Raw genomic sequence first — 23,204 nt, 5'->3', positions numbered from 1 at the left:
CATGATTATTAAACTGACATGCTACCATTTTATTAGAAATAGAACACTAAACACAATGCAGTCAAGCAGATTGAAAATACACACAATACAATTAATACAATTAACAATAGGATATATAATCTTCAGTATCAGTTTATTGTGACATAGCAAGTGTTTACAAAAGAGTGACATAATGCCAGAGTAACAGCACTTTGAAATAATGGGCTGGTATAGTTTTATAATTTGACAATGTTTAATTAAACAAACAGTATTGAATTCTTCATCTGGCAACCCCGTCTATACAAGGTACCGTATGATACATGGCATTTTCAATTGATAACTTGCAAAAGTGGCAATATACAAACTCATCACATTAAAAGTTAGAAAAAATGTCATTATTACTGTTCTAGAAATCCTGTTTATATATACACACTTTTACACACATGGATATCGTTCTGTTACATGCACAAACGAGGCCCGTTGTTACAAATTATTCTGGCACACAAACAAAAATCAAAACAATTATCGTTTAAAAGATATTGTGTAATCACATCACAAAGTTGAGCTCACCATATCAAATCAACAGAAAAGAAAGTTATTACTAGATTTTTTTTTTTAATATAAGCACCACTGAAAGTTTGAATTACAAAGGGGTTGACTTTCTTGCATTTCCTCTCTGTCGCATCATAATGGCACTGGTATCTAAAAGTTGTCACTGCTACCAATCCCTGAACACACTGTTAGAGCCCTGGCACTGACCATGCATTTATTACTAAATACAGATTTTTAGCCCATTTATGGTTTTCTCGATCATCAGACTTTATCATCATCATCCCCTGGAGTGCAGTACAAGAACATTATTTATGACTTTACGAATTCTACAGATTGCTTTAAATCAAAGTCCACACTCTGTTGTGCAAATGTGTAGATGAAGAGCGGGAAGCATTTGAAAGCTCTGAACAAAGCTTTCAAATGCTTCCCAAATGCTAATAAGTGGACCAAACGACTTGTTGATGAGTATAAAGATCACAACCGTGAGCTGAAGGACATTTTTTAAATTTCCCTTTCTAGCTTTTGAAGTTTTCATGTCAGCATCTTTCCCACTAAAAATGCCTCAAACTTTTCATTAGAGAGGATTGCAGTAATGCTCTGGTTGAAATGAATGAAAGATTGAATTGACATAAGAAAAAATAAAAACTGTGCTTTAATTTCTTAACTTAGACAGAAAACCTTTACCTGCTGCAGGTTCTGCTCATTTGGAATGATTTTCATAACAAATTTATGTCACAACAATATAACATTTGTTTGAACAGAAACAGTTGATATACATATCGTATCACTGCTAAAACTCCCCACTATGTTCTGTTAAAACAAATATAGCTTTCCTATGAAATACATTTTATTTTGAAAGTCACCTAAACAATGGGAAAGGTATTCTCAAATTCCATGAGCATAGACAAAAGATATGTTTAGGAAACCTAATAAAGTTTTCCAATGACAAAATTGTGAAGCTGATATATCTTGTGGACCCCAAATGCTTTCAACAGACTTGTTTTTGTCTACAAACACTACTGATCCTAAAGAACACTCCAAAATATAACATCTCCATTGAAGGCCTTTTCTCATACACTAGCTGCCATGACGGTGGTAGGCCCGGTGGATAACATGAATACACACATACATTTCTTTCAATTATACAGTGATATATGTTACAAATATGCAAAGTTGATTTTCATACAAGCCATAAGAACATTTTTTTCCATATCAAACAAACAGAAATACATGAGTTCTACACATGCTGTAGAGTCTATGTACAGTAATATAAAAAAATAAACACACAAATACATACACATATCTGTTCAAAAACCACACACAGTCCCACAAAGTGATCTCCTCTCAATGGAGTGTACATCTTCACGGGTTATTAGAGTTAAACTCATGTTACTGTAGCCTTTATCTTCTGTAGATTTCACCAAGGATCCAATCTGCTACATATCCAGAAATGACCCGCAATCTTATGGTGTCACAATTCAGATTTTACCATCATTTAACAGACACTGCAAAATGGAAATAAGATTAAAGAACAAAACAAAACAAAAGTTTTGTCGCTTGTGTTACTTGGGTTTGCTTCCTTCTTCTTTTAATCCTCTAAAATTTTGTTGTGAGAGCATTTTACGCACCAAATTAAGAGCGTGCATTGGCAAATGCAACACTTTAATAATTTAAACCATGAATATACCTAATGTCTAAAATTGAAATTTTTCCTTAAGCTAATGAGTAAACTGTTCCCAGAATTACTAGGAATCTTTACTAAAACTATAAAAACTTAGTCTAGATTGTAACAAAAATAATCTGCCTTTACAACAGTGCTAATGATCTTTCGGGAGTAGCGACAATCGTCATGAGAAAAAAAAAGCAGTGGATAGAAAATTGTAATATTACCATTTCAATATGTAACACATACGACTGCGGCAATCAACTTTCTGCTTGCACCTACGTAGCTCCACTTTCTTCCTTTTTGGCAGTTGGTAGCATCATTACAAATATTTAGAAGACAAAAAAGGATTGTTTGTGCCTAATTAGCTGTAGAGTCCCCTTTACAACGTGGTTCACATAAACGAGTGGATCAAGTAGAAATTCATGTTTCATTCAAAGCCTTTAACTGCAACTGACTGGGTTTGCCTGGTACAGCAACATATTGGCTATTTTCCAGAAAGTGTAAAAAAAAAAAAAGTACAGCTGGAAAAATATCAATTGACAAGATAATTTTATATGTATATAAATAAAATAAAAAACAAATCAACCAATGCCCCCCCCCCCTCTTTTTAAAACAAGCTTTGTGTTCTTGTCAAAGTTTTGGCCAGTAAACATTTTCAAAGCTGACTACCTTCAATGTGATATTGCGCCACTGCAACAAAACCTTTTTTGGCAAGTTTCCACTGAATCACATATTAGGACACAGTGAAAATAGTTCTTGCCTTACAGTTTGATATTAAACCAAAACCACTGGGCAAATTAAACAGCAAGCGACAGCTACAACAGTGACACTCCAAGGCCAACTTAAAGATGGCATTATTGCTTACATAGTAAATGCAGGACTCTACGGGAGTCCAGTGAGGCCAGAAAATAAACGGTTTTTCAACAACTGAACCTTGATTCAAGTAAAAAAACAAAAAAAACAAACTTGAACTTGGAAGAGAGATAGTAAAAGTTAGTACCTCAGTAAACCATTATGAATGATTTGCATCTTCAAGTTGGTCTGGAAGTTGAACCATTTACTCAAAGAAAAAACAAACAGAAAACAAAACAAGCAGATATCAGGATTTCTTCTTATTGTCCTGTGAAGCAACATTAGACTAAATGATCTGGGCATCAGCCAAAACTATGACAATAAAACTCAGGCTCGTACACAAAGCAGCATGTTAACCACTGTCATATGCTTGTCATTGCGATCTGTATTGTAATTGCCTATGAAGTATCAGTTAGCACTTTTGCAGTTTTTCTCATCAGACCTTGATAACAGTACACAACTTTTGTTTTTTAAATTTATTGTAATAACAGTCTTCTGGATTGAGCCATTTTGTGGGGGTGGGGATAAAGACCAGGCAAGGGCAAACTGGAAGGCCAGGTGGACAGAAACAGTCAAAGCATTTGAAAGGTATTGAAATGCTACTTGGCCCAGTGTGGTGTTCAGGAGTGCAACTACTCTGATTTATGGCAGTAAAGGTCTTTAAGGGCTTTCAGTTCTTCAATTAGTGTCTTGTTTTGGTTCTCCAGAACGGCCACTCGGTTCTCCAGACATTTAACATATTCCTTCTTCTTCCTGCGACATTCACGGGCCGCCTCTCTGTAGAAGGATAAGACACAATTTGGGTTTTTGTTTCCTTCTGAATGTTGGATTTGGTGGGTACTCACTGGCCTCCTTTCTAATACCTGCAATGTGAACACTTCTCAAATGTACCAAACTCTGGGCTGAAACATACTCACTACTATGAATCACTATTAACTTGATATGAATACCCTGCGATTCCTGGTGCTTGCAGCCGTAGAAATGTATTTGAAGAAACTGCAAAGACATTACAAAACAAACAAACACAAAAACACACAGTCCTCCTTTTTTATACCTGTTCTTCATGAGGCGGACCTCGCGTTTTCTGGTGACCTCCTCAGTGGCACCCTGGGTCGGAAGAGCAGGGGACGAGGCCATGACTACCCCGGGAGCAATGGTGCTGGCAGGGGCTGCTCGGATCTGATAGGCCTGAACGTCACCTGAGGCAGCTAACAGGAAAATTTGACAGAAAGCAGATGTTTAATTTGGCCTCTTAATGAACCTAGTTCATTGTCTAAGTATCTTGTTTACTAACGATGAACATCCAAATGTTTTTGTCTTTGCTGCCAAAGACAAAAGAATACTTTGAAGAATGGCTGTGCTCATGGATAATAGACTGCCACTCTTACCTTGGACCACCACCTGGTTGCTGGGAACCAGTATCTGCTGGCCGTCACTGGTCTGTGCATACTGCAGTATGGTGGCACCAGGCTGGGCTGCTGCTGCATTGGTCATAGTCAGAGTCTGAAGGCCCTGTACTCCATCTGTACCATTATTGGCCAACTGAATGGCTCCACCCTGTGTGATCGCAACTATTTGAGGGACAAATGAAAGGGGAGAAAAATAAAAGGACAGAAAACACATTATAAATTTGTTTCATTCTTATCGTTCTTCGCTCCCCAGTCTTCCCATAAAGAAAACATTGTGATGAATGTGCTGCGAAGTTGTTATTGTTTCTTTTAGAGTCTTGCGCTTAATCAAACATGAAGCATCAAACTGTATTTCTGTGATGAACTTGCACAAACTGTTAAACATTTCTTGGACTGCCCCACAAACAAAACAATTAGCTAAACAGGTCAGAGTTATTGTCTGAATATGTGGAATATTAACTGCCCTTTACTTTCTTAACCCAGTTTAAGTCATTTAAAAATGCTTTAAACTGCACTGAAAACATAACATATTTTAATACTAGTGTGATCTCCCTCAATATGTTTACATTTATATTAAGTAATCAAGGTTTTTGTATTACTGGGGAGATAATTTAAGACTTCACATGAAGTAGTGAGGTTGATGGTTAAATTGCTTTATTTATTATAAATATTTTATATTTTAATTCCTAATTATATTCTTTTAATTACTAAAATAACTTAACATAATTTAATTACTGAACCAAATGTCACTTACTGTATTGGCCGCTGCTGGTCTGGTAGATGGGTGTTGGGACAGTAACAGTGGTGATTGCAGGTGTGGCGGCAGCAGCAGATGAGTCTTCTTCGGCCTTTTCTTCCTCGATACGAGGGACAGCAGGTGCATCAGACGAAAGGTCGTTCAGAATTTTCCTGTTAGGACACGCAGAAGTGGATTTACTGTCAATCCTAGTTATCCATATAAAATAATGTATCAGCCTTAGCATGAGCGTTAAGTCAGGGCAAGCGAGACAGCCAGTGCCCTGTGAAATCTAAAAATAGACATCAGCTACCAAAGTGAAAGCAAACGCTCTCTTTAAACATCAAACAGTGTTCTGTTCCATAAAGCATCTTTCACTGCTTATTTGTATCCTTCCTGTAAATATTAATGCAGTAATATTACATTATTACAGTTGCTCCCATGAAAACAGAATTTGGTATACTACTACTACTTGTTGCATTACATTTGGATTTAACTTATTTGTCTCATAATAAACATTTAACAATATAAATCTGAGGCCACACACCAACACAAATCCTAATGTGGACACACATATGACCTTTTATTTAGAATTTAGGTATAAAAACAAAGCAATCAGCACAAAGCAAAGGTGAAAATCAGCACAAAGAGACTTTAAGGCATCACAGTGAGTCTACTTTAGAAACAAATAGAAAATGAGGCTGCAGCCTGACTGCTCATCACTGCCTTTGTTAGCTCTTCAAGTTCAGGATCTGGCTGCTGGACTGGGGTCTGCATTCATTCAGTTTTAACATCATTTTGGGTTCTAGGCTAGGTTAACGTTAGCACACTGACTCTGTAGATGCTTGCAAGGAGCTTGGTTTAGCACCGTAATGCAGTTGTTTCTGTCCGGGATGCAGTTTGCACTTTGCACTCGTTTTTGGGGGAATACAAATAAAAGAAATGCCCATATCCATGCTGTAGGCACACCAATATCCCCCCCTCCACACACACAAACTAAAATTAGCAGATTGTATTGCAACCAATATGCACAATTGATAAGCAAGCAAGAAGAAATGTAACTTTTGGGAACTACTTCTCGATTCCTGAAATTTACAGAGCCAAATGAAAATGGTTTAGTGGCCATCTGACAGTTTCCCCCCAAAGCTTTAGACTCATCTGTGGCATAACACCACTGTCTTGAATGTCTTAATTACCTGTATGAGGGGCGCCGTGACAGAATCTCTCTGCGCTTCTGAGAGTCGGTCACACTGTCTACAGACTCCTGCGAATCCTCACTTTCTGCTATGGTGGAGATCTGGAGCATCAATCAAAAGAACAAGACATTAATCAACACTTCATGGCTAATGATCTTGTGCTAAGGCTGAATAAAAAGACAGTACTGCTCAAGCTTCACCTGTACGGCTTGGACCTGTGGGGACTGGATTACAGATGGCTGCGCAGCCTGGATCACACCGTGGACCTGAACCGTCTGTCCGTTGGGCAGCTGTACCAGTGTTACTGTGGGACCTGTTGCTGAAGCATGTCCTGCTGCCATGGACACCTAAATTCAGAGGTGATATGACTGAGCTATCACATGCATTTTAACACACTTCAAGATGGGCACTGAACGCACTGAAAGTTGGGGAAATTGTGTCAACATCATCTTCATCACGTGATTGATACCTGCGCCAAAGTAGCAATCTGTGCCGGGGTGATCTGCTGGTTCTCCGTCTCAGTCACAGCAGTCTCTGCCCCCTGCTGAACCTCTGCTGCTGACTCCATCTTCATTGGCTAACCTGATGTTGTAACCTGAGTACAGATTTGAATGAACGTGTTAAAACGAAGCTTTTGGGGAGCTGCAGCAAACGACTTGCCAGGTGTCAGAAGCTGACTGAAGCTTAGAAGCGTAGAATATGTTTGAATTTAAACTTCCACTTAAATAAAAACACCAAACTAGATGACTCAGAATGAGTCACCAAGGAGTCAATAACAGTAAACATAACAACAGTTGTCAACCACTGGCCATCTGAGTAAAGAGGTTTAACATACTATCATTCTCTTAAAAAAATATGGCTTTTATGATGCTGATCATCAATAATAAAATCTCCTGGAGCTTCTTCTATACCTGTGCAATGTTCTGGTATTTAAAGCCCGCACTGCTTTACAATAAGCTGAAGGCATTTGTCGTCTTCATGTCTGAATGTAAACCCTGGTCACTTTTCTGTAAAGGCAGAACTGCAATTACTTACTAGGTCAGACCTTAAAATAATTCTGCATGAATTTAAACACAGCATACCTCTGAGAGAATGGCGTCACAAAGCTACTACTCTTCTGCTTCTCTACGAGTTTGTCAGCTCAGCAAAAGACGACTGCTTTGGGTGACAGCAGCAATAACAGAAAAGGCCAACAGGGTTTTCAGCTCTCATGCTTTCAGTGTAGCGTCTGCTTTCAGTCGGTTTCACGGTCTCACATTTCCCGAGCTAATCTAAAAAAAAAAAAAAAGACTTTTCTCCCTAAAATTTAAGCACAATACATTTGAAGTGGTTCCCCTGCAGGTTTCTGTCATTCAACTTATTCACATTACTACAAATGTAAATATTGTAAAATATAACTTTACAGTAAAATGTTAAAAAGGTTTTTGAGTTAGTTCAGCTGTTTATAACATACGTTGAGCATCAGAATAATTCTGTTTCTAAAGTGAGACAACTGTGCGCATTTATAAAGGAGACAAACCCAGAGCAGTAACTTCACTATTCATATATGAGAAATTCAGCCCCAAACAAAGACAGGATTGATCAGGATCTAACAGCAAAAAAATCCGACCGTGTCCTCACGTCCAGGAAGGTGAGTTTGGAGCTGAGCAGTTAGTTGAAGATGAATCAAAACTGACATTCAGAACCTCTGATCAGGGTTTTTATTATTTTAATTCCATTAATACTTTTATGTACTATCCCCTTTCAAACATACTACTGTGTTGTCACGTAACTTTGCCCACTCAGTCGGCTGAGTGTTTGACTGGAGGAAAAGTCAAACACTCAGCCGACTGCACAACTCAATCAGTTTGTGCCAAATAACAATGCTGTGTCTGTTATTTGCTCACATTTTTGGCTTTAGTAAAAACAACATCAGAATAAAACTGAAAACTGCAGGAAAAATAGTTTCAGTGACTAAAAGTAACACCGCATATCTGCTACAACACTTGGCACATATAACAAAAATGACCTGGATGCATTGGGAAATAACTGAATATTCATTCCCCTGGAAAGGTTGTTTTTACCATGTCATTACTCTGAAAACACCCACAGACAACACTGCTTCACAAGGCCTTACTCTCCCGACGCAGGCACGACACTTTATCTCTGCTCTGTTCAGAGTGAGCAGAGGTTTCAGTGTGACAGAGAGCAGAGCACCCTGTCAGATGAAAACTTGTGATCACTTCACTTACTGTTATTATGTAAATGCAGCTGAAATCACAGCACAGCCAGGATTGTTGACATACGTCAAACGGTAAAGTATTCACAATAGCCTTACGAATCTCAATGAATAAAACTGTGAGGAGCAATAAGATAAAAGAGGCTGAAAATCATCTCTACACTCCTGTATTCTCTTTTATTCCACGGTTATCTCATCTGCTCTTCTGTTTGGGAACAGTTTTTCGGTTTCAGTTTTAATGCATCCACAGACTGACATGCCCTATCCAATTATGACACGCGTATCAGCATGTCGCTTCACACCGTATTTTGCCTCTGTGTGAAATTGAAAAATAACTAGCAAAGAAAGACAAAAACTCTTTTCAAGGACATATTGCCGCTTGATTTTCTTCATGGTAGCTTCCATCATATTCAACAAAATCTGCAAAGAGTGTGACTTTTTGCTGACGTGTGACTTTCCCTGATGAGTATGACATCAGACAGGCCAACGTCCTCCTTCCAACTGTAATTTAAAAAAGCCATTCCTTCATATACACAGAGTAAAAATCAGCCTTTAGAAAATGTGGGACACTGTCTCAAGACGTGGGTCGAGGGATAAGGAATAAAAACAGAGAAACATCTGGTCACCCTAGTGACATATTCTGTGACAGGGGCTTAAAAAAATAACCAAATCACAGGTTAGGTTGTTCTTAGAGATTATCAACAATTTCATTTTGTTTGTGTAATTCAGACCACATTATCAGAGCTTGATCAACATCTTAATTTTGCTGCTGAAGCCATTTTCAGGGAGTTAACAATATTAACCAATTGCATGGGGAAGACAAAAAATGCAGTTAAACGTAAACAAGTCTAACTGCACATTTTATATATCAAATATAAGTGAAAGCAGTGCACTTTCAACAGTTTTTCTACAAGACAGAATTACTGCTGTAGTAACTGAAAGAAGTGCACAACTTTTTGGGCTTAAATTATTTCTGTAAAATTACAGAAAAAGTTCTGGGGGCTCACAAACAAGACTGTCCTGTAATAAAATAAAAAAAAGAAGGAATTTCCTGTTTTTTCACATTACTGTTATTTAAATGAATAATTATTAAGTACTAAGACAGTTATTTCAGCTGTTTATAACATATGTGAAGCATCAGAATAATTCTGTTTCTAAAGTGAGACAACTGTGCGCATGTATAAAGGAGTCACGCCAAGAGCAGTAACTTCACTGTTCATATATGAGAAATTCAACCCCAAATAAAGAGGATTGATCAGGATCTAACAGCAAAAAAATCCGACCTTGTCCTCACGTCCAGGAAGGTGAGTTTGGAGCTGAGCAGTTAGTTGAAGATGAATCAAAACTGACATTCAGAACCTCTAATCAGGGTTTTTATTATTTTAATTCCATTAATACTTTTACATTTAAAATGAAATCATTGCTTTTCTTCACATTTTCCAAAGCTGTTAAGGGGGCCGGGTTGGAATTTTTGCCGTGCTAATTCGAGCACCTGGGCCTTATGTTTGACATCCCTGCACTAGACACTATATTGTGCATCTGAATTGTGTTTTCACCATTGTCTGCATGGGCAGGTTTTGATAAAGTTACAAATGTTTATGAAAGAAAAAAATGTCCCAAACAATGGGATAGAAATTATTTTGTGAAGATGCAATCTACTCATTAACACATACAAAGGTGATCCAGGGTAATTCCAAGGGGACACATGGGCGTGTCTCACGTCATCTTCAATAACAAACACACACAAAATGCTTTTATTTTGGAAAGGAAAATTATTGAACTTCTTTTTTCTTTAATAAAATAAAAATGGTTAATGATCATGAAGGGCATCTTGGGCTTCCCTAACAAATCCTGATCAATTATCAGGAGGTCACACTTCAAACTCAACTTAGCTGCTCCTAACCAAAAGCCCCCACATTAACTATGAAGAAAGGAGCTTTGGAGAGGTGATCCCCGCCTGACTTCAGGCGATGCAGCGAGTGTTGATCTGGGACGTGTTGTTCTTTGAGCTCCGTGATCTCACACAGTGCGTAGCTTCTCTCCGCTGCATGATTGGCTTTACACATTTCTCCCTCTGCTTTTCAAAAATCACTCGGATGCTCCGTGTGTGACAGCAGCGCCACATGGCCGGGTAACGCCCCCTCAACGCACACCGATCACATCCCAGGAGATGTGCCGCAATTTTTTAAAAAAAGTAATGAGACCGCAGACACACTATGTGCGTTAAATCCACAGGCCCGTGGGTTATGTTTTTAACGGGCGACCAAACGCTGAGGCCTACGATGTCACATTTCTGTGTGCACATCGACGCAAACTCGGAGCAAAATCACTAACGACGAAAGAGCGTCGATACAAATGGGTATGCAATCATACATGTAAATGTACATATATACATATAAAAGAATAACAATCAAGTCTTTCAAGTGACGGAGAAAAACGCAAATATCGTAGCTAGTGTTTTCAGTGCGCCTTTAACGGGAGGAAAACAGCGCAAATCTTTGCGCAGAAAGCTCAGTCAGCTACAGCATCATTTACATGTGAGCGTATTAACAAAGCTAAAGTCCGACCGCCGTTTGTTGTGTCTTAACACTCTGCCCATCCTGGTTCACTAGCAAAGCCACACATCTGCTCCGTTTCTCCCAAACAGCCGCAGACTCCCCTCCCTCCATCCTGCTACAAACACACCGCGGCGCCATGATCTCTTTGTTTGCTTCGGGCCGAACCCGACCAGACCGACACTTTCTACGGCAGTGTCCCGTCCCTGTGAGCCCCGGACACCGCTTCGTCCTTACCGATACAGTCTCCCTTCGTCACTCCCAGGCCTCCGGAGCTCCACTTTTATTCTGGCCGACACGTAAGAGCCCGCGTCAGGCTACACCTCCGCCGCGTCACCGGGAACAACAACACGGAGATTGGAGAAGGACGAGAAAGCAGATGGCGACGCTGACCGGAAATAAACGAAGTGCAGACGGAAAATGCCGGAAAATGCCGAGAATGAACGGATAGCAACGACACCCTCGTGCCCCATGAAACGTCTGGCAAAATAACTAAAAAAAACAATACGCGGTTTATTTGCAATTCAGTAATTACACAACAAAAGCAATAAAAATCTGTCAGCTAAAGCTGGTGGTCATAAAAGCGTGTTGTAAACGTGAGGGTCGCTGCGTTCATCTAAAGCCGTATTAGACATATGACAAACAGAAATTCTGTAAAATATTAGTGACAGACAAGCTACTTTCTATTTTTTTTCCATGTTTTTTTTTAAAATATATATATTTTCAACGGTATTAATACAAACACAGTCCAGTTAACTAATTAATTTGGAAGCCCCGTGGTTTTATCTGAAACTTATACATCATTGGGCGCTCCTCAGCCTTGATTGCCTCTCCCAGTGGCCCCCAGTTAGTTGTATTGATTTGTTAGTTTAGTGGAGCTGCGGGGTTTTTAAAAAAATATTTATTAATTTTTATCAAGTACTGCGATTATAGATCACAACTTGTATTATTAGAAATGTATTATAACAAGGTTAAATATCTCACTTCACAGGGGATTTTTTTTAAAGGATTTTAACTTGTTTTTCTTTTTGTTGCAGCTCCCGTCATATTTTTGATTTACTCATATAAACTAATGAAACCTCTGCTCGACTGTAACAGGTCTGTGCTTTTACTACCACATGGTAATATAATTATGTGTTACTGAATATTTCCTGGGGCACAATAAGTCTTGTTTCTTCAAGTTATCTAGTTACTGCCTCCAGTTACAACTTTGTAACATCTCATTGTGATAGTCTGTTTGTCTTAAAGAGCCTGTCTGATGTACTGAACTACGCCTGTACACTCGTTCATTCGTTGGGGATCTACAAATTAGGAAAAACATTTAAAATGAAAATATGCAGTTTTAACTTAAGCCCTTAAAATTCTATCTATATATCTATCTTCCATTTTCTTCTACTTTTAGCATGAGGATTACACTTAGATCCATTAGTTGTTCTGGTGTTTCTTGCAGTAAGTTTCAGGCAGGTCCCAGAGGGAAACTCTTCATGAATAGATTTATTCAAAAGATGAATGCTGCTTCTTGCACACAGCTGGAATTAAAGTCAGCGTCAGTACAATTCTTGCAAAAACTTTACAGCAGAAACAGTATTTTATCCTTACTGACACCAAAGCACAGTCTGACTCACAGTGATGGTGAAGATGCCCTGCATTTTATCACCTTTCACTTTCTTTGTAACCACACTACAAGAGATACAGTGTACATCATTTTCACATTAATCAGAAATAAGTACATTGTAATGGTTTACTGAGAGCCTCTGATGAAATGAAGAAAAAGTTAAAGCTTTTAGCACACATAATGATTTTCAAATTATGACAACCCAACTTTTTGCTGTGAAAAAGACCAACTTGCTGTAGCCATTCAGAATCTTGCCACAAGAGGGGAGCATAAGACCAGCTGAGCATGTGCACGAATAGATTTTGCAGACATTCAATCTGCTAGAAAACGTAAGCCATCTCAAGTGAGAAGTTTTCAAGAGATCAGCCAAAGGCAAACAAGAGAGAGAGAGAGAGAGAGAGAGAACTTTGCAAACTTAATGTGAAGTACTTGCAGATTTTCTCTCAGGCGTTTATATGCTAATGAGGAGACTGAACTCCAGCCTGGGACTCAAGAGGACACAGATCCAGTTTTACTACCTAATCACTGGGTTAGAATTTTACATACATACATACATACATAATTAAATCCTGCTAAAAATATTCTGTATCACACATCCAAGAATGAGCAAAAATATGTCAGCTAGATTTTTAAATCTTGCAACAAAAAACATTCTATATGTAGAAATGAACAAATATGGCTATATCAGACATTACATAATCAGATGTAACAGATTACTGTGATGGTCAATGTAGAAGAAATAAAGTGGATATGATCAGTGTCCAAGCTGTCATCATTAAAAGGCTCATGACAGTCAGAAATAATCACATTTTAAACGTACTTTGTGCATATTGTCAAATTCTTTGGTGATGTTGCGACATGGAAAATACTCTCATAAAGAGAGGTGTAGATTTGTGAACTGACACCAGGTGGCAGTGTGATGAACAGATGTACTGAGTTTTAATTATTATTTAATAATCCATCCATCTTCTTCTGTTTATTCAATTCAGAAGCTTATCCCAGCTGTCAGGTACACTTAGACAGGTCGCCAGTCTATCGCAGGGCCAACACAATCTGTCACGCTCACATTTAGAATCACCAATTAACCTAATATGGATGTCTTTGGCCAGGGTGTCCAGACCTGTGGAGAACTTGCACACTGCACACAGAAGGATCTGAATTTGAACGCAGGATCTTCTTGACAGCGCTGTACCACCCTCAACCTTCCCCCATTTAACCATTGCTAGATTTTAGTTATCGATATATATATATATATATATAGTGTCTAATTTGAATCTGTACAGATGCATTCAGTGAGTTGTTGTCGTCGATTTTTGTTGAGACCTCATTTTGGGAGAAAACAGGGTGGAACCTAGAACTTTGTTTTACCAGCAATGTTCTAGGTTCAAACCTCCTCGTCAGCCTTTGTTATGGACTTTGCATTTTCTACCAGTGGCTGCTCCATTTTCTTCCCAGCACAGGAGACTGTTAGGGAAATGAATGAATTCAAGTTGGCTCGTGGTGTGGATGTGAGCAGCTGCCTCCCTGTATTAGCCTTGCAATGAACTGGTGATTTGTTCAAGGTGTAACCCCCCACTTTCCTAATAATAGCAGTGATAAGCTCCAGCTCTCTTCCCACCCCGATGTGGATATGAGGCTCAGAAATCTGATGGATGGATGTTTAGAGTAGACGATGAATGGTGCAAAGATTCAGAGGAAGTGAGGGATTAAAAATGCCACACAAATTATGACAATGCCAATCTTTGAGAAAAATGCAAAGAAAGAAGAAGTGGTAGAAGAAAAAGAATAATTGACACACTTCACTGCTCAAACCCTCTCCAACCACACCAGTATAGATGGATATGAATAATAAGCTCTGTTCTCATGAGCTTTGTTCTCATGCACAGCTCTGCTGGGCAATGCCTGGAGAACTTCAGGGCTGCTGTGCATTTGTGAAAATGGTTATGCAGTCCAAGGTTCTTTCTTTTTACCTTCATTCTTTTTCCTCTTCCCCGGAACCAAAAATTGGTATTTCGACCTTACCACATGGTGGCGCTGTAAAGCTGCGAAAATTCTGAGACCATGTGCTCCTCGGTCTCTGGCTCGTCCTACCCAGGACTGGAGAGACGAGAGCTGCTGGTGTGTCGCCGCGCAGATATGCAGAGTTTATCAAGGCAATTCTTTTTATAATCCTCCTGATGCTCGTTGCCGGTGTTTTATCTGTTTAATAGCATTTTACTGCTACACGCCGTAAAAAACACCCTTTTTATTGTGGCACCAAACACATTGTTTGGGGATTTGACCCTGCCTGGGTAATGAACAGCAGTGAATTTGCAGCCAGTTATATATATTAAAATAAAGAGGTGGAAAAAAGAACAAGAGGTGAGGAGGTGCTGAGGTGGGGGTGGGGGTTAACCCAAAGAGGAGAGGAGGAATATTTTACAGCCTGTTCTCCATGTCTCATTAGAGGTTTCAGCTCTGCTGATTTTTAACCGTTTTTGCTGGATCGTCGTGGCAAAAAAAATCAACACTGACTTTGTCAAATAGACCTTGTCAAACAGAAAAAAATTAGGTACAAAACAGCCTTTTAATTAAAAGATAAATGTTGTTTTCGAGACTTGAAACATATATTTGTAAAATCCTGGCATTGAATGTTGGGATACTGCAGCTCTACAAAGGAGGAAAACCTGGAATCTAACAGGGATCAGATTTAAATGAGTGGAAACGCACAAGCAGTCCAACACCCTCCATCACCATCACGGCTTCTAATACAGAACTGCGTTTTGAAACATGCATCTAGAGTTGCGTGTAGGTGATGTTATTATCCTAGATATTTAACATGCAGAGAATGTCTCCTAAGTAGCACTGAAGCAGTGTCTTACTCATATCTACATGTAGCCGTTATCCACTGGTTTCCATTTACCACTCGTTGACCACACCTATAGGGCTTTTCTGTGTGATATCTTGTCCCTATTGGTGCTCATTTCTTTACCTTCCTCGAGATTTCACTCTTGACTTCACACTTCTTCCTCCTTTACTCCAGAAGGTCAAGAGTCACCACTACAAGACTAAACATTTTCTTACATAACCAATGCTGAGAAAACGTAGTCCCACAATTAAAGGTTTGCATTTGTGTAGGAAAAACAGTTTCACTAAAATCTCTCTAGTCAGTAGCCAGAAGCTAAGAGGTGGCTCAGCAGAATTACCCCTCACCAATGAAGATGACTCAGAGATGCAAAGCCAAGCCAAACACAGCAGAAAACATATCAAACAGATGAAACAAGATTGTAGTAAAATGAGGACTGACAATGTGCACAGCAGAACACACACACACAAAATTACAAACTCTATTTATGTTTCACTAACAGCTGTCAAGCTGCAAATACATCACAACAATGCTTTCAGGTAGCAGCAGGGAGCTAATACAAGAGCAATCATGTGAGCCTTCCATTACCGATCTAATACTGGTAAAACGTCCATGTCTGACATTTTCCTTCAGCACTCTGTGTTTTTAAGCAGGCACATTTAATCCTGTTTCATGTGAATTCAAACCCCATCTGGTTCACAGCAGCTGGAGTTTCAGCGACACTTCGTGCCTTCACTTTCACCTATCGGGCAAGATCTTTTCTTTTCTTTGCATTCTTGGTTCGGAGGCATTTTATTTTTGGCCACGGCGTTTTAGATCCCTGCGAGTCAAAATGTAATGATCATGAGGAGCAGGTGATGTATTAATACGGAGAAGTCATATGTTTGTTTCTTCTTTTTTGTCTAAGTAGAGAGGAATAGATATTTTAAAGAAGGAGAATGGAGCGAGACATAAAACTGATTTTACATGCAACCACAGAGGGAGAGAGACAGACAGAGAAAGAATCAATAGAGGCATTTGGTCTATTATCATAAACACACAGTGTGCGTGTGCATTTGTGTCTCTGCGAGTGTGTGTGTGTGTATGGGAAGAATGTTTTTATCTCCAGATGGTTGACTGAGATTTGGCTGGTTGGTACACAGAGTCAGAGAGAAAAAAGCGGGCAGAAGGCGTCTTTTCTACTTGAGCTCGACTAAATGCATTTGTGTGTGTGTGTGTGTGTGTATTTTGCTGTGTACCGTGTCTGCCAACCGCCTGTCTGTGTGTGTGTGTATATGCGTCTGTTTTGTGTGTACATGAGTGTGTATGCATGCGTGTGGTTGACCTTGAAGAAGGAGGATCAGTTGGAGGAGAGAGGGATGAGGAGCCCCCCACCCCCCCATCCCCCGCCGCGCCTCCCCCCTGGGTAAAGAACGACTGGCTTCTCATCCTCCTCCTGTCCTCTCTTTTTCTTCTTCTTTCTTCTCGGAGTCGTTTCTTTTACACCTCCTTCACTTTCTCCTCCTTTTTTGCTTTCTCTTCTTTCTCCTTCTCGTTTTTCCTCTCTTACATTTACCTCCCCCCTTTTTTTCCTTTTTACCCACTCACCTTGTTTTTTATGTTCTCCCTTTTTCATTTCCACACCATGTGTCCTCGTGTCTCCTCTTGTCTTTTATGCTGTCTCCTTCCCTATCCTTATTTCCTCTCCTCCCCTCGTTTAACCTTAGTTCCTTCTCTCTCTCCTTGTCTCTTCTACCACACTTTTTCTTCTTTTCTTTTACCCTCAATCGTCTCTTCTTCTTCTCTTTTATGTACACTCATCCCTTTGTCACCCTTCTTTGCTCATCCTCCCCTCTTCTGTCCTCTTTGAATTTCCTCTTCCCTCCTTTCCCCCCCTCTCTTTTCATCTTCTTTCCTGTCCACTTTAATCTTCTCTCTGTTTCATTTCTAGGTCTCTCCTGTTCTCTCCTTGTCTCTTTACATCCTTGTTTCCTTTCCTTTTTTCCTTTAAATCTTCTCTCCTATCCTCTCACTTTATGTCATGTGCCTTCACATCGAATAACCGTGCAGTTCTCCAATGCTCCCTTTCAGCGGCCAAGGTGCTCTGCATGAAAGACATGAAGAAGAAGAAAGACGTGTCTAAAATGAAGGAGAGCAGGGGATCGAATGCCAATCTAAAACCTATTTCAAATGCTTTGGAGACAGCAGGATGCCCAGAGGGTAATTAAAAAAAAAAGCTTGTCACAAGAAATGGTCAAAGAGTCACGATGTGTCTGCGACATGTTTCATATTCACAAAAGTCTCCACACATTTACCATGTACTGTTGTCGGTACTTTCTCTCACTTGATTTAGTTTTGTGCCATATGTTGATCGCTCACAGCTGCTTTTCTGCTTATTCACCAGTGGCGGAGATCTTAACTCGCATTCTTATCTTTCTTAAAAATTATACAACATATGATATGATACGAGTTTGAAAATCTTCTCTTGAAAATCTTCTTCTAGCCTTTTGCCTGCTACCATGTACTATGCTGTCAGCTAACTTTAGCGGGTTTGGCTAGCAAAGTGCATCTGTAATTACCTGCACGGCGGGACATTGTACTTACAAGACTGATGGGACAGGATTTTTAAAAAAAAACCAAACGGCACTAACAGCACAACGTTTAAGAGGTGTATATCCCTGTAATGCAGGCCTAGCAGACATACACTGACTACAACCACATGTGGCGGCATTCGGTTGTCAGTCAAAGCGGCCAAGCCCTCAATAATGCAAACTGTAAGCCTTATTTAAATGAGCGACTTATGTAAAACCCCTGATGCAGTTCTCAGAAAGAGTTAAATTAGCTAAACATGGTGACGTCTGCTGCTTGTGAATGTCTCAACAATGGGATACTTACAGAAGTGCAGTTTATGCCATGTGATCCTCTACAACACATGTCATTATATTAATGCTGCTATCCTGTATATATTGTACATACTATTGTTTGAGTACTTACGATTGTTTTGTTTTTTGTACTTTTTATATTTTACATTTATATTTATTATTGAAACTTGCACCAAGGGAGTGGCACTCCAATTTCGTTGTACTCTGTACAATGACAATAAAGGCTATTCTATTCTATTCTATTCTATTCTATTCTATTCTATACGGATATCTATTCTTTCTACACTGATATGAATCTGTTTGTATTGCCTTGTTAGACCTTGGAGCAAAAAGTGGGAATTTGTCTAACAGGTACATTTAGAAAACTCATATTCACGGGGATAACGACATCTGTATTTTCAGGGCTTTGAACTGCTGATTGAATTGAGGGGGTGGGGGCAAAAACAGAGAAACAGCAGCACAGATGGTGCACACACACATCAGTCTGCATTCATTTCATGTTCAGTGTAGAGCTATCTTATTTAAATTTCAGGTATACAGAGTTTATATCAACAACAAGCTCTCCTTATTAAAAATGTAACTGTATAAAAGCACAAAAGGCCGTGTCTTGTACTCTGGTTTTGTGACCTTGCTCTACTGCATGCCTTGTTGGTTTATATAAAAAAAACCCCCAATAACCCAAACATGCTGTTGATTGAAAATAGAGTAAAGCAGGGACTCATGCTGGACAGATAATTAGAAAGCAAATGGCCTGAGAAGTAATATGGAAGCAATTTTGCTGTTGGCAGCGTGATTAAGGTGCCTTTTTAAAATTCATCAGTCTCATACTCCCTCGGTGACAAAAAATGATATTTTTTTAAATCGACTGTCGCCAAATGAGGACGCCACTGTGGAAAACTCAGCACGCAGAGGCTGTGCAGACATGGCGCCATAAACACACTGAGATACTTAGGATAATACTAAATGCGGAGCATTCAGATGACAATGTGAATACATCAGCTACGTGTTAGATTTTAATGGCTACAACTTTCATTTTTTGAAGTGACAGAAGTGAAAGCTAGTGTTGCAGAGTCTTTTTCCGGTAGACACAAATATGACAAGTGCTGTCTGTATCTGTGATATTCCCCAGTGGTGTCGTGCCTTATAATGAACATTATTAAAAATGGTGGAAAAATATACATATGGGGAAATTTAAAGAGTGATTCCTGGAAAACTGCATCAAACACAGATCAAGACAGTGACAAAAGCACTACTCAGCAATACCTCACACGCCACATGTAATCAAAAAGCATGACAGACCCGACGTGTTTTCAAAACGCTGTCACCTTGAGAGGTGAAATGTGGGACTGTGCCTCCTCCATGTCTAGCACACCTCTCTCTGCTCTTTGAACTGAATCACAGGTTCAGACAGTGGCAGACTGTCAGAGGTTTTACTGTTTGTGCTCCTCTGTCTGTGCGACGCACAAACAGGCTTATGTAGACTCGGTCCAACATCCCTGAATCACAGCCTGACATTCGCTCGTTTGAAATGCTCTGTGGTGAGTTTGTGTCGAGGGGAAACCTGTGTGGGACGAGCATCGGTGTAACAAACTCCTCTTTCACATGTTCAAAACGTTCAAATGGGATTTTTTTGTAGTCTACTGTGTGACCTTTTGAAGGCGTGGAGGAGAAGGAGAGAAAAGTAGCACAAAGAGACCTTAGTCAATGGAGGGCATCCATGCATTCAATTTCCACTTTGTCTCCTGTCAAATTTGCTGTTAATGTTTACTAACCGGACTGCTGTTCCCTTCTGCGTGGAAGCTTTTGTGCCCCTTTCACAGTATAAGTGTCTCATCATTTATTATATAAAAGCTTATTTAAGTCCAGTGATGTGTAAAAAAATAAGAAAAATCCATGGGAGAGAACAGAATGAATGAAAAGCATTCCCCATTGTCACCCTCAGTTACTGTTGCCATAACTTTCTCGCATTGTAGTACAGCATGTAAGCTTTCTACAGCAATCACAGGATTCAACATACATCCACAGTAACTCAGGAGGCTTCAAAAAGCAGCTTATTGTTCCTCTTCAGCATTGGGTTTGTTGAAATGACATCTGAGCTTTTCTAACTATCCATTTAATGGAACTTGATAACATCTTAGCTTACATAAATTATTCAGTACATAGGAATGTAAAAGAAAAGGGGGAAAATGCACACATTGGTTTTGTATTACAGGACATCCAGTTATTTCTGTGATAACAGTGTGACAAGACCACTCCGAATTCAAGTCAATTTTATTTATATAACGCCAACAACAACAGTAACCTCGAGGTGCTTTACGCTGTAAGAGCCCTCAATAATAAATAGAACATCCCAACAATCAAATGACTGACCTCTGAGCAAGCACTTGGTGACAGTGGGAAGGAAAAACTCCCTTTTAACAGGACGAAACCACTGGCAGTACCAGGCTCAGGGAGGGGCGGTCTTATTGTCAGGAACAGCTTATAGTAAATAAAAATAAAATAAAATAAAATAAAATAAATAAATTAAAAATAAATAAAAATAAATAAATAAATAAATAAATAATAAATAAAAATTTTGTTGGCTGCCACTGCTAACTCTCAGCCTCCTAGTAGACACATCTATGGTATTGATTTCAAAATCCTACATTGTCTTATTCTCGAGTTATTGCATTTACAAACTTGCATATCCGCAAGGCCTGAATGTGGTCAGGTGACATCAGTACCCCAGCAGCCTTTTACGGCTGGGGTGGGGAATAACTTTTGAGGCTGTAGTCTTAGGCTACGTCCACACTAGCCCGTTTTCAGTCATTTTCACAGAGTTGCACGTCCACATTGAAACGGCTGAAAACGCTTACGTTCCAGTCCTGCGCATGCGTGAAACGCAAGAAGATTCGGCCTGCCTCATTTCTGTTTGCTGCTTATTTACCTTCCGGCTTTTTGAAACGTTGCGGCAAAATGTCGAGGAAAAGCACCGAGTTTTTTAAATGGACTAACAATGAGGTGGAGTTGTTGCTGCGAGTAACACAAAAGTACAAAGTTGCAAAAGCGGGTGAGAATTAAAGAATTTAATCTTTAATAGGGCTGTCAAATTTCAGAGCAAACAAAACAACTGCTGTGTAATGCCCTCCACTATCTTAGCTTAATTGGTCACATGACTGCATCATATGACTAACATGTGTCATCATTTTAGAAATTCTCAGTTTTCGCGGTCCACACTGCGATGCGAAAGCACCGTTTTCAAATGTATGCGTTTTCGAGAGCGTTTTCAAAATGCTGCGTTTCCATGAGCGAAAAACGCTGTCTCAGTGTGGACGGGAGGCCAAAACGGAGAGAAAACAATGCAATTTCAAACAAAAACGCATTAGTGTGGACGTAGACTTAAACTGCTTGGAAGAGAAAAAGGGAAAAATACATGAAAAATGTCAGGCTAGAACTCCTGTTAATAAGATTTAGTTAAAAACTACAATTAAAAAACAGAAAAAAAACCCATGAAAAAACAAATTGCCAAAATGAAAGTGCCCAATTTTGTCAGCAAACCTAAAACAAATTCAAAGATGGTTGTAATCTGAACGTTGTTCCTAAAACAGAGAGTTTCAGTTAGTGAGCACCAAAACAACAAATGACAAACAAGCTACAGAGCCTTACAGCAGCTCTATTCAATATGATCAAACCAACAAAGGAAGTCATGTGACATCATAACAGAACGGCAACATCCCTATAGAAAGGAGCTCGGCGTCATTTATGGTCATTCATCCTTTTAAACAATAACCATGACTATTCCCTAACTTCAGTACAATGTTTATTAATTAATTAACCCAACATAAACTGACCATAATCATAGTTTTATCATATCATAAAACAGATATGACTTAGTGAGTTTAAAAGGTGCTGACAAATAATATCTTGCTCATAAATCAGGAAGGATGTTTAAGTGTTGCTTAGAGCCCATTGGCTGATGATCAAATGATCAAATTTCTTGGATTGATGTGACATTAATGTGGGGGATTTTAATGTAACCCGTAACCCAGTGATGATGCAGTTAGCTAATGAAAAGCTCTTTGCAATGGACATAATGAGCCTTATATTAGAGCAGAGAAGCACAAAGCTTATACTACACTCTTGTTATTTGGAGGGTTAATTAGGAAAAAGCTATATAAGAAAGACCCAGACCTCCAAACTCTTTGCACACTAAAGATTTCTATATAAGCCACACGTGCACCGCTTTAGGATATGAAGTCCACAACTTGGGTAAGTCTACTGTGCCTGTTAGAGTTTCTGACCTATAAGCAGACAGTACTGGGTTGGGGGGAGGGTTTAAGTTAAGTCTGCACGTCAAGTTTCTTTTTTAACATCCTGTTTTCTTCAGTGGTAATTCACAGGTTATTTTTGTTAGCTACTCAGTGAAACAAGCTAGTTAGGCTTGCTCCAAACCTCTCTATGTTCATAAAGATCGCTTCAATCCACTAACAAGTCTAATATTATTTACCGTAAGGAAAAAGCAGACATACTTAATTTACCAAACAAAAATGTATAAAATTAATTTACAGCAGTTTTTCACATCTTACCTCCCCGACGACGCACTGACAAGTAAACTTATTACTGCTTTGCATCCACAGAGAAGGAGCGGACATCTAATTTTTTTTTTCCTTTCGGTGCATCCCACTTTGTACATTTAATGCCTGGCAGAGGAGCTCCTCATTTCCCCTGAGCTAAGAGTGAG

The 23,204-nt window shown here is 39.3% G+C and overlaps 1 protein-coding gene across 1 annotated transcript; it reads right to left on the bottom strand.

Moving 5' to 3' along the window:
- Window positions 1-116: 116 nt before the first annotated feature.
- Window positions 117-11,551, bottom strand: creb1b (cAMP responsive element binding protein 1b). Its single transcript, XM_040034827.1, has 8 exons — window positions 11,401-11,551; window positions 6,860-6,985; window positions 6,591-6,737; window positions 6,391-6,491; window positions 5,213-5,367; window positions 4,438-4,620; window positions 4,104-4,257; window positions 117-3,826 (listed from the first exon to the last, which is right to left on the bottom strand). The coding sequence occupies exons 2-8, from the start codon at window positions 6,962-6,964 to the stop codon at window positions 3,682-3,684; spliced, it is 990 nt and encodes a 329-aa protein (XP_039890761.1). The 5' UTR covers window positions 6,965-6,985; window positions 11,401-11,551; the 3' UTR covers window positions 117-3,681.
- Between the last annotated feature and the right edge of the window lie 11,653 nt (window positions 11,552-23,204).

This window comes from Simochromis diagramma, unplaced genomic scaffold (genome assembly GCF_900408965.1).
Source record: "Simochromis diagramma unplaced genomic scaffold, fSimDia1.1 OVJJ01000091.1, whole genome shotgun sequence".
Lineage (NCBI taxonomy): Eukaryota > Metazoa > Chordata > Actinopteri > Cichliformes > Cichlidae > Simochromis > Simochromis diagramma.
This window is presented reverse-complemented; position numbering and strand designations above follow the sequence as displayed.